The following is a 12,082-nucleotide window of genomic DNA, read 5'->3' on the forward strand; positions in this document are numbered from 1 at the left end:
TCTCCTTCTTCCTTCCCCGGGCCAGGCAGCAAATTTAATCTAATAAGAATGTTCTCTGCCATTCGGGAGTCAGATTAGCAAGAAATTCTGGGAGTGAATGTTCTTATTTGGGCACTAAAATATCTAACTCCCTGCCCAGAGGCCCTGGCTGATGTGCTGGAGTAATTCCTTGGCTGCAGGCACAGCTCCTAAAGACAGACAGGTGTGACATCTGGGTCCCAGAAAGTCTTCTGTCTGAATCCAACAACGGTGGGTCAAAGCCCCTTACTGTTATCATGTCTTTTCCCTCATGATTAATGCTTATACATTTTTTGCGTGTTTTTTTGGTTTATCTAGAACTATTTAGAGAGAGAATCTATATTTGTCTGGTATCAAGAACATATGGCTTATATATCAATAGTTAATCTGGTGAAAGGGCAAAAAGGCCTCTGACCTGAGTCATTAAGTTGTATGGAAACCTCTACCACCATCTCTGGGAGACAAGGGATGCAAATGACTGAAGTTTCGTGAGGCTGGTGCATTATAGTTGAAAGGCAGGGCCAATGGACCTGGAAGGTGACTGTTGATATACAAAGAGATAAAACTCCCCACAAATCAGGCTTTGTTGGATCCTATCACATCATTTTCTTTTCACATTGGAACTTCCACTACTACCCAATGATTCTCATCCCCTACAGTCTTATGCAGTCATATATATTAGTTCAGATTGCCCTGTTTGAGTAAAAAACATAGCGAAAATATGATGCTTTCATTGGGCATATGGCTGTCAGCAGGAGGCATGGACTCTATATAATTTATAATCGCAATAACATCCCTGTTTGGGCACCATCTGGAACTCCCTGACCTAGCTGTGGAAAGTCATATCCTATATATAGGTGGTGTTGACCCGACAGGAGAGAAGCCTGTGTGTTCAGCCTGAACAGCTCCTAACACATTCTGCTGCGCTTTCCCAGAGGTTTGAGTAATGGGAAACTTGGTGAACAGGCTTGAGTGGGAAGGCTGCATGTGGAAATGCTGCCTCACGTTGCCACACTTGCCTACTCTGGGCTTCTCTGATAGCAGATGGTGCTATCAACAAAGAATTTAGGGGTCCTCTGGCCTTGGACAGTTGTAGCCCCAGGAAGTGGCTTTCTGTGGGAGGCCTTAAATAGTATAAACTCACTGGTGGCAAACAACACAGCATCCCCTCTGGCTTTCCCCTGGAAAGAAAACCTCTCTGCATAGTGTGTGAAATCTAGGGTTTACTTGGTTTTTGTTGTGTTTTTTTTTGTTTTTGTTTCTTTCTTTTTAAACTGGAAGGTTAATTTCCATCTACTAACACTGGGTGGGAGGTTAGTTTTCCTATGGGTGGACATTTAAGTTGCTCCATCCTTGGCTATTGTCAACAATGATTATACAAACAAGCCAGGCCTTGGACTTGAAACATCCTGTGCCAGAGACTGTGAATGTCCCCGTCTCACCCAGGCTTCTGGCTGAAAGCTGGATTCATGCTCTTACCAGCCTGCTGCACATCTGCACTCAGAAGCCTCACGGGCCCCTCACACTTGACAATCTACAGATCTAAGTCTTTCCTCCCTCCACAAAGCATCTGCTAGTCTCATCACCATGCCCATAGGACCCAGTGTGAGTTCAGTCCTGCTCTAATCTGCCTCATTCCCCACGATTCCCTCCCCACTCCAGCTCCCTAGACTTCTGGCTCTTCCTTGAACACCACGCCAGCACCTGCCTCAGGGCCTTCGCACCTGCTGGGCCCATGCCTACAACATCCTCACACCAAACCTTCATGGTTCACTCCCTGACTTCCTTCACGCTTTCTCTCCAATGTCACCTTCTACTACTACAAACTGGCCACTTTCCCCAAGAAGGGGTAGAATGGGGACAACCCCATTTTGCTGCTCCTATGTTTGCTTTGGGACACGTTTTAGGTTTTACAATGTCATTTTGAGTCTTGAGCCTGTACGTGTCTTTCATCTAGTCTCCTTTCTGCTCATGGGTGATGCCTCTGGCTTTGTCTTTTCCTCATGCAGGTAAAACAAGCAACTCTGATGGTCACCTTGGCAAGGACCTCCTCATTTCTCACACACAGCAAGTCATTCAGGTCAGGTTAGAAGAAGGTGATTTTGGGCTAAAGTCCATTGCAATACTCTCAGAGAAAATACCAGGCCTGGCGAGACTGGCAGCCCAGGGTTAGTTTTCGGTTTGGAGTGAGTTTCCAGAATACATAGACAGAATTTTATGGAAGGAAACTCACACCCAGCCAACAGATGCCGTTTTCTCAGTCCATGGAGGACAAGCCAAGTAGCAGAGCCTGGAGTCGTCTGCTACCCTTGAATATCTTAGACCAGCGGTTCTCATCCTTCCTAATGCTGCAACCCCTTAATACAGTTCCTCATGTTGTGGTGACCCCCAACCATAAAATTATTTTCATTGCTACTCTATAACTGTAATTTCGCTACTGTTATGAATCGTAATGTAAATATCTTTTCGTTTTCTGATGGTCTTAGGCGACCCCTGTGAAAGGGTCATTTGACTCCCAAAGGGGTCACGACCCACGACCCACAGGTTGAGAACCGCTGTCTTAGACCAANGCTCTTAAGCAACTGATCCAGTCGGCCGACGTTGACTGGCCATTCTCAAAGGGTGGCCTCTAGACCAGCAGTAGCAGCAGCACCTGGAAACTTGTCAAAAATGCACATTTGGGGGCTTCACCCCAGTCCCACTGACTGAGAAGCCCTGGGACAGGACTTAGCAATCTGTGTCTTAACAAACCCTGCAGGGGAGATGCTGACCTCAGCTCAAGGGTGAAGCCTATTGTGTGGACAGAGTTGATAGGAGTGGTTCTCAGTCTTGGTTCATATTGGAATCATCTGGGAGAGCTTTAAACATTCCTGATGCCTAGGTCTTCTCACAATTCAGTTAAATCAGGTTATCTGGAGTTGGGACTCTGGTATCAGTATTTTTAAAGATCCTCGGGTGACCCAACACGCTGAGAACAGGTGGCCTTCACATCCTTGCTGCTCAAAGTGTGGGCTGGGGAAGCAGCTTGCCATGTGAGTGAGCTGGCTGTGGACGCGGCACTCAGGCAATGAATGCCCCAGACCGCCAAATCAGAACTCGCATATCACAAGATCCCTGTAATTCCTGCCCATGGCTCAGTTTGAGAGATGCCATCTTACCGGGCTATTAATGGGCAACATTGCACTCTTGAGCTGGTCTGTGCACTGTGTGTCTGACAGTGCTGTCCCTATGACTAATGATGTGGACATCTCATTTTTCTTTGACAGGACACAACAGACTACGTTGCATACGTGGCCAAGGACCCTGTTAATCGCAGAGGTAAGCAACACTGATCCTTGTAATCTCTGGGTGGAATACAGCCGGGCTTGACATTGGATGTTAACACAGATGTTCCTCTCACCTCAATGAGCACACGTAGGATTGCATTGTTCATGATAACTGAGACCAGCAGGCAGTTACATGCAGCAGAGCAGCTGACTGATTTAGGAGACACTGGACGTCTGTGAGCTCCACACACACACCTGTATCCAGCCGCCTACTGCCTGATGCACCTGCCCTGCTCAGTGCCACTCCCACACATACTCTGAAATGGCCTCATTACACATGGCAGATGACAAACCATCAGCCTCCTGCTGGGCTCCAGCTCCCTGTGTGTCCACTGCTAACCAAGTCTCTCCTAGGAGCCTCACGCTATCTTGCACAGCCCTGAAGACCGGTATTCAAGCTGACCCATTCTGCCTGTTGCAGCTACACCAGCTGGGGGAGGGAGTCTGAGGCATTCAAGTACTTTCCATCCTCATGGACCCTTTACTCCTAGCCTCTCCCTCCACACCCACCATCCCATTTATTTTATCGCTTATGACACCAAAGCCCAACTCTCTGGACACTAAGAAGCCTGGTGCACCACACAACTCCAATTCAGAACTCATTGACAAAGATCACAGTGGGGCTTATAACAATACAAAACAGCACTTCCCTCCACGACCCACTTGTTCCCCTACTCTTCCCACCCTCTGCCTCAGGTACCAACTGTTACGTTTTTCAAGTTTGCTTTGCAGAACTTTTTTATCCATATACACACACATATGTTTTCTTCTTTCAAAATTTCAATACGAATGAGATCTCAGTATTCTGTTTTGCTCCCCTGGCTCAACACTATATCTTAGACGCATTTTCAAGACAGCCCAGAGAGATCAGTTCACCTGATCCATGATGTAGCTTTACAGAGGTCTGTCCCTCGTGGTCCATGGACATCCAGGGTTCCCCGCATGCAGACTCCTTTGTTCTTCCCCACAATGTCACATGGCCCAAACTAGAGAGGTATTTGCATAGAAAAAGTTAGATGGTTGATACATCAATGGACCTTGTAAATTCCTGTGCAGACTGGCTATAAAAATTTGCATTCCTATGTAAATGATTTTCCATCTGGGCCTTCTCCAGCCCTGGGTTAGTAAGCAGGGATTTGGTGGGGCTGCCTTTTCTTTCTTCAAACTGAAGATAACAGATCTTACAGAGAATGTTAGCTGTTATTATCCTCCAGCTGTGCTGGAACTCCTGACAAGCCATCACTGGGGTGTTTTGGGGGGGTTCCATAGATGAGATGTTCTAATACAAGTAACATACTATACTATAATTGTCACTGTCACTCCTGAACCAGAGATGGGGTAATTACAAAGTTTTGAGGGTAGATGGGAAGGGGGCAGGGTTGGTCTTGATGAGCTGAGGACCATTCCTGAGACCCCTTGCTAACATGCTGTAGCCCATCACTCCTTGAACTTGAAGCAGCTTTTACATAAGTAATATCTGCCAATAACCAGTACTTGTCATGGGTGAGAGGGAAGACTATGACAGTTCACACGAGCCCATTTTTCCAATAGAGGCTGTATGGGTAGTGGGTAGTTTGCTAGGGCTACTGAACAAATACCATAAGCCAGGTGCCTTAAAACAACAGAAATCATTGTCTCACAGTTCTAGAGGCTGGAAATCTGAGGTCAAGGTTTTCACTCACTGGCAGGGTCTCACTTACTCTGAAGCCTATAGGGGAGAATCTTTCCTGCCATGTCCATCTTCTGATGGTATATCCTGGGCTTGTGGATGCATCACTCCAATCTTCCATCTTCACATGACCTTGCACCCTAAGTGTGTCTCTGTCTTCAGGTGGATATCTTGTAAGGACACCAGTGATACTGAATTAGACCCACCATAATCCAGCCTGACCTCACCTTAACTAGTTACATATGCAACAACCCTATTTCCATAAGGTCACATTCTGAGGTGGGGCTTCAACATATTTTTCATTGGGGATGCAATTCAACCCATAAGAGAGGCCAACCCCTTCAGCCATCCTAAGGTCCCACCAAGTTGGGAGAGGTGGAAGGTGGCAGGCTGCTCCTCCCCAGGAACAGAATTCCTAGTTTCAGTTCAGGGTTAACAGTTGTTGAAGCTCATTATTTTTGTTTGTTCCAAATTAACTTTAAGCAATCCTAGACTTTTTAATTTTTTTGGATGCCTTTAATGACCCCTAAGTCAGTGATTTTCAAGATGAACTGCACTGTAGAGTCAGCTAGATGAACTTGCAAGAATTCAATGCTCAGGCCTCAGAGAGTACGGCCCAGACAACTGTATTTTTTAAAAGCTCCCAGGTGATTCCAAGTACAGCCATGTCTGAGCAATAAAGTGCCAGACCCTGAAGGAGCTTAGCCCAATGCAAGCTGACTCAGGGCCATGGAAGTGAACCGGCTGCTTCCTTGTTTCAGAGCCACAAACCAGGAGTGACTTCCACCCACAGTGCGTTTCAAAGTCATGGAGATTAGGGTCCACACGTCCAGCAGTTGCTGCGCCAGCCCCCCTTTGGGACCTGCTTGTGGTGCCAGCATGAGACAAATGTCAACCTGCTCTTTGGTGCTGCTGCTTTGGGGGCACCACCGGCACAGGGTTCCTTTGACATATTTGGTTGGGGATGTTCACCCCTTCCTTCCATTTATCTATTGCCTGCAACAAACTACTCAATGTTTAGTGGCTTAATGACCATCATTCTATTGTATCTTTTTATATGATTAAGTGTCAATAAGCCAGGCAGGGATTGGTTGACCAGTTCTTCTGCTCCATGTGGCATCAGTGGGAGTCACTGGGTGGACTTTGGCTGCTGCCTGGCCTAGTCTAGAGGGTCCAAGTTGATGTCACTTCCATGCCTCACACCTTGGTAGGGATAACTAGAAGGCTAAGCAAGCAGGGTCCTTCTTTCTCTCCATGGAGTCTCAGGGTCCCTCCAAGGGGCCCCTCTGTCAGGGTGATAGGACTTCTTACATGGCAGCTCTGGGCTCCACAATACCTAAGTAGAAGATTCCAGAGCTCTGAAAGGCCAGGCACAGCTTCACTTCGGCAATAGTTTACTGTCCAAGCAGTCACAGCCTGCTCAGATTCAAGGGGAGGGGAACCAAACCTACCCTTTGACAAGAATGTGCAGCCCTTCTTATGCATCACAGCTTTGTTCCCCCTCACACCGGCAGGTCTAACCTCCTGGGACGCAGTGTGTATGGGGAAGGGAGTCATGGTTCCAGTCATGAACATGACCTCAGAGCATGCTTTGCCTCCACCCATATGTGTCTACCTCATGACTACTCCCTTCTAGTAAGGAGCGGGTGGAAGGGCTTTCCCCAGCTGCTTCTATTCTCCTTCTTCCTTCCCCGGGCCAGGCAGCAAATTTAATCTAATAAGAATGTTCTCTGCCATTCGGGAGTCAGATTAGCAAGAAATTCTGGGAGTGAATGTTCTTATTTGGGCACTAAAATATCTAACTCCCTGCCCAGAGGCCCTGGCTGATGTGCTGGAGTAATTCCTTGGCTGCAGGCACAGCTCCTAAAGACAGACAGGTGTGACATCTGGGTCCCAGAAAGTCTTCTGTCTGAATCCAACAACAGTGGGTCAAAGCCCCTTACTGTTATCATGTCTTTTCCCTCATGATTAATGCTTATACATTTTTTTGGGGTTTTTTTGGTTTATCTAGAACTATTTAGAGAGAGAATCTATATTTGTCTGGTATCAAGAACATATGGCTTATATATCAATAGTTAATCTGGTGAAAGGGCAAAAAGGCCTCTGACCTGAGTCATTAAGTTGTATGGAAACCTCTACCACCATCTCCGGGAGACAAGGGATGCAAATGACTGAAGTTTCGTGAGGCTGGTGCATTATAGTTGAAAGGCAGGGCCAATGGACCTGGAAGGTGACTGTTGATATACAAAGAGGTAAAACTCCCCACAAATCAGGCTTTGTTGGATCCTATCACATCATTTTCTTTTCACGTTGGAACTTCCACTACTACCCAATGATTCTCATCCCCTACAGTCTTATGCAGTCATATATATTAGTTCAGATTGCCCTGTTTGAGTAAAAAACATAGCGAAAATATGATGCTTTCATTGGGCATATGGCTGTCAGCAGGAGGCATGGACTCTATATAATTTATAATCGCAATAACATCCCTGTTTGGGCACCATCTGGAACTCCCTGACTTAGCTGTGGAAAGTCATATCCTATATATAGGTGGTGTTGACCCGACAGGAGAGAAGCCTGTGTGTTCAGCCTGAACAGCTCCTAACACATTCTGCTGCGCTTTCCCAGAGGTTTGAGTAATGGGAAACTTGGTGAACAGGCTTGAGTGGGAAGGCTGCATGTGGAAATGCTGCCTCACGTTGCCACACTTGCCTACTCTGGGCTTCTCTGATAGCAGATGGTGCTATCAACAAAGAATTTAGGGGTCCTCTGGCCTTGGACAGTTGTAGCCCCAGGAAGTGGCTTTCTGTGGGAGGCCTTAAATAGTATAAACTCACTGGTGGCAAACAACACAGCATCTCCTCTGGCTTTCCCCTGGAAAGAAAACCTCTCTGCATAGTGTGTGAAATCTAGGGTTTACTTGGTTTTTGTTGTGTTTTTTTTTGTTTTTGTTTCTTTCTTTTTAAACTGGAAGGTTAATTTCCATCTACTAACACTGGGTGGGAGGTTAGTTTTCCTATGGGTGGACATTTAAGTTGCTCCATCCTTGGCTATTGTCAACAGTGATTATACAAACAAGCCAGGCCTTGGACTTGAAACATCCTGTGCCAGAGACTGTGAATGTCCCCGTCTCACCCAGGCTTCTGGCTGAAAGCTGGATTCATGCTCTTACCAGCCTGCTGCACATCTGCACTCAGAAGCCTCACGGGCCCCTCACACTTGACAATCTACAGATCTAAGTCTTTCCTCCCTCCACAAAGCATCTGCTAGTCTCATCACCATGCCCATAGGACCCAGTGTGAGTTCAGTCCTGCTCTAATCTGCCTCATTCCCCACGATTCCCTCCCCACTCCAGCTCCCTAGACTTCTGGCTCTTCCTTGAACACCACGCCAGCACCTGCCTCAGGGCNCTAAGAGTGACATCTGAGGAATGACTAGACAATTTATATAATGACTGTGCTCTAGGAATGGAACTTTGAAGAAGACTCAATGCTGTTCTGACCCTTCTCATGGCTGTCAGGCTACTGGTTTTCAGTCTCACTCTGGGCCGTTGGTTTTCAAGGCTACTGTGCAGACAGAAATCGAGCAAGTTAAAATGCCACAAAGGTGCTATTCTTAAGGCTGGTTATTTTAAATCCAAAACCTTGAAGTTTATTCAAAATAATTTGGAATCCCCAACGTGGCTATAACTTACAGCTGGTTTTGTTTGCTTTTTTTAAAAAATAAATACTCCCTAGATTGCTGAAAGCTTCTAGGGTTAATTTCCAGGGTTTTAAATAGTTGATGCTGAAAAATGTTTTTGCCTGTTTTATTGTGGCTTTTTTTTTAATTGAAGTAAAAATTTCCAGAGTACTTTCTCTGCCATTTTTTCTGATGTCACTGAATCTTCATATTTTAGTTGATTTTGCTTTGGGTACATTTATTAAATGTGTGTCTGTGCCTTGTGGATCCAGTGATCTTTACACATACGTTTTTTTTTCTTTCCTGATTAAAATGTACTTTTAAAAAAGAAATTTTTTATTGTTTCAACATGACTTGAATTTTCCAAAGGGTAGAACTGTGAATAAGGCAGGGATGTTTGGCTAAACCACTTATGTGCTTCTCATATATACCTGAGAGATAGATGGTTGAAGGGGCAGTGACAAAACTTTATTTTCTGGGGTGACAGGTACTAACAGTAGATTTGTTGTTTTTAACTAAAAGCTCAACTTTGGGCTAAAGCCCTTGAAAATTCTCTTTTAACAGAATGCAGAGTCTGGATGAGCCATGGACTGAAAAAGAGGGGGATGGCTCAGACCACCCATACTACAACAGCATTCCAAGCAAGACACCTCCTCCAGGGGGGTTTGTTGATGCTCGACTGAAAGCCAGACCCCAAGCCCCCGACACAGCCCAGGCAAGTTGTATAACTTCTTCCTTGGGTNGTGTAACATCTGAAAAATATAAATGAGATATTACAGAAAGGCTTGTAATGAAAAATAATAGCCCCCGTTCTGCCCCCAACTCCTGCTCTCCACATTTCAATTCAAGAGGAAAGCAAAACTAACAGTTCCTCTCCCAAGTTCTCATCGTAGTACTTAAATTGCCATTCAATGATTTAATATTTTAAGGTATCATTTTTTAATGTTCCTTCTGAAAACAAGATTTGGCTCATTTTTGCTACTTTCAATTTTTGACAATTTTTTTTAGTTTTTCTAGAGGTTGTTTTGTGCCTTTACATACATAAAACCTCTCTTGTTCCATCAGTGTTAGGAACAGTTGCTTGTCTTCCTCTCCCATTCCCTGTGTCCAGTGCTCGGAGGGGAATGGGTTGCCCTGCTAGTCCTTTGTCTTCTTTCTCTTCTTCCATTCGTCTTATGTCAAGAACACCTTCCCTTCGTTTTTAAATGCACAAAAATGGACCAAAAAAATCTAACGAACTCCCATGTACCTAGTATTGGCTGCAAAACTTTCCAATACCATTCCAATTATGATTCATTTGTATTCCGCCCCATCAATTTTTTGGAGTATTCCTTGAAAGTATAGCATAAAGAACTTTTTTCTTCGGCATCATTTTCTAATAACTTGCTCAAATGCCGCACCATCCCTGGATACTGGAATGTGAGTTTCCTGCAAACAGGGACATTCTTTCTCATGACCATAGGAGAGGCATCAGTCACCACCACCTCACCCTCTCCAGCATTCTTGTGTTCCACCAGGTCCCCAAGAAAGTCCTTTGTCACCAAAGGCTCCAATTCAGTATCACGTGCTGCATTTAGTGGTCATTTCACTTTAGTCTCTTTCAACCTGGAGCAGTTGTTAATGCAGGTTCATCTGATGTTTCCTCGTTATTGGGTTCAGGTCGTGCATCCTGGCTGCGCTGTCACAGAAATACTGCTCCGTGTGTCACCACATCCTGCTTTGTGGAACTGCTGAATGTGAGTGTTCACTTGGATCACTTGGCTACAGAGGTGTACACTGCAGATTTTCTCCTTTCTCTGCTAATTAATACATATTTGGGGTGAAGTACTTGCAAACTACATCCCAATCCAACTTTCAATCTATTCACGTATTCATTTTCATCAGCATGGATTCATGGTTTCCTGCTTTACTCAGTGGGNCTGGAAAGATACCTTCATTTCTGTCAGTTAACCAACAGCCCCACAACTCTAATAGCTGCTCTAAATGGGCTTCCTTTGTGCCTATCCAGGCTGATGCTTAATAAAAACTAATATCAACAAGAAAATATCTATAGTCAATACTAAAAATACAGCTAGGACATCGGTCTCCTTGGGACCAATCCCCCGGCCATACCTACTGTATCCAAGGATTGCACTGAGGCCCAAAGCGCAATACAGTCCCATGTGTGCTTCCCCAGCAGAGCTTTCCCGTGTCTTCAGCAGTGTGCTCCCCTCCAGCCTGGGGGAGAAGAAGCTGAAGAAGCAGGGCCTGGCGTCGATCGTTGGATGGGCTCCACTGGCTTTGTGCATAGAGAAAGCAGCAAGCATCATGATAGAAGAGTCACAAACTGCAGAGGCAGTGATGTCTCTGTCCCTTCCCAGGCAGTTGCTCCTCTTAAGGAGTCCTCTTTCGGGTATATACTGGGTTCTCTTGCAGTCAGAGGACAATTTGGTGTCTTTGGTGCCTAAGAACAGCTAGCTACCTTTGTAGGAATAAATGCCTCCCCCACACTCCTGGAGGAACCCTTCTTGAAATACAGTTACATCCTAATTGTTGGCAAAAGACAGGTGGAGTGAGACACACACATCTGTCATTTTCTGCAGGGAAAATGACTATCCCATTAGTAACAAGGCCATGTCACATGCGTCACGGCGACTTGTGGAGGGGCCGTGGGCTCCTCTGTGGGACACCGTCGACTATCCCTTTTGTATAGAGCAGAGGCGGGGCTTTGTTTCTACCTTGTCCCACTCGGCCCTCTTTTCTCTGAAGGTTTCACATGGATCATGATGTACACAGGATAGCGTGTCCTCCAAGGATGGCAGGTGCCTGCCGCAAAGTGATTCATTTTTAATTTTGGAGAGAACAGGCTATTAAGGAATGCATCTGATGGTGACACTGTACAGCTGGGGGTCCCCAGGGATGAAGCTGCAGGTAGAGCCTCCAGATCATATCATGAAGGGCAGACATGCCTCCTTGTCCTTCTTTGCACCGCGGCTGACATGGTTTCACCCTCAGGAAGTTTTATATGGAGGAGCCTGAGTAGCTCTAGTGTTTGTTCATAATGGTCCCATGTCTCTGCCTCCCATAGCTTGTCACATTCTGGAATGCTGTGACGGGCTGGCCCAGGACGTCATTGGCTCCATCGGACAAGCCTTTGAGCTCCGGTTTAAGCAATATCTGCAATGTCCTTCCAAAATCCCCACTCTCCACGACCGGTGAGTAGCACGACCCTTTGCAGTGGCCTTTCTGCATTTTATCACCTTTCCTCTTACAAACAGTGAACAGGAGGAAACTCACAAAATGGGCTCCCTGAGGTGTGCCCTGGCCAGGCACCATCAATCCCAGGGCTTCCTGGGCTCAGACACACCTGGCGGTGCTGGGCCATGGCTGAGGAAACCCACAGATGGAA

At 46.0% G+C, this 12,082-nt stretch overlaps 1 protein-coding gene across 1 annotated transcript in view; it reads left to right on the top strand.

The window, feature by feature from the left end:
• Positions 1–12,082, top strand: part of SHC3 (SHC adaptor protein 3) — a 179,604-nt gene that overhangs the window by 106,441 nt on the left and 61,081 nt on the right. The window contains exons 6-7 of the mRNA XM_019633074.1: positions 3,285–3,336; positions 11,762–11,888. Coding sequence (XP_019488619.1) covers positions 3,285–3,336; positions 11,762–11,888 — 179 coding nt within the window. The remainder of the gene's footprint in view (positions 1–3,284; positions 3,337–11,761; positions 11,889–12,082) is intronic.

Source organism: Hipposideros armiger, unplaced genomic scaffold (assembly GCF_001890085.2).
Source record: "Hipposideros armiger isolate ML-2016 unplaced genomic scaffold, ASM189008v1 scaffold_1239, whole genome shotgun sequence".
Classification (NCBI taxonomy): domain Eukaryota; kingdom Metazoa; phylum Chordata; class Mammalia; order Chiroptera; family Hipposideridae; genus Hipposideros; species Hipposideros armiger.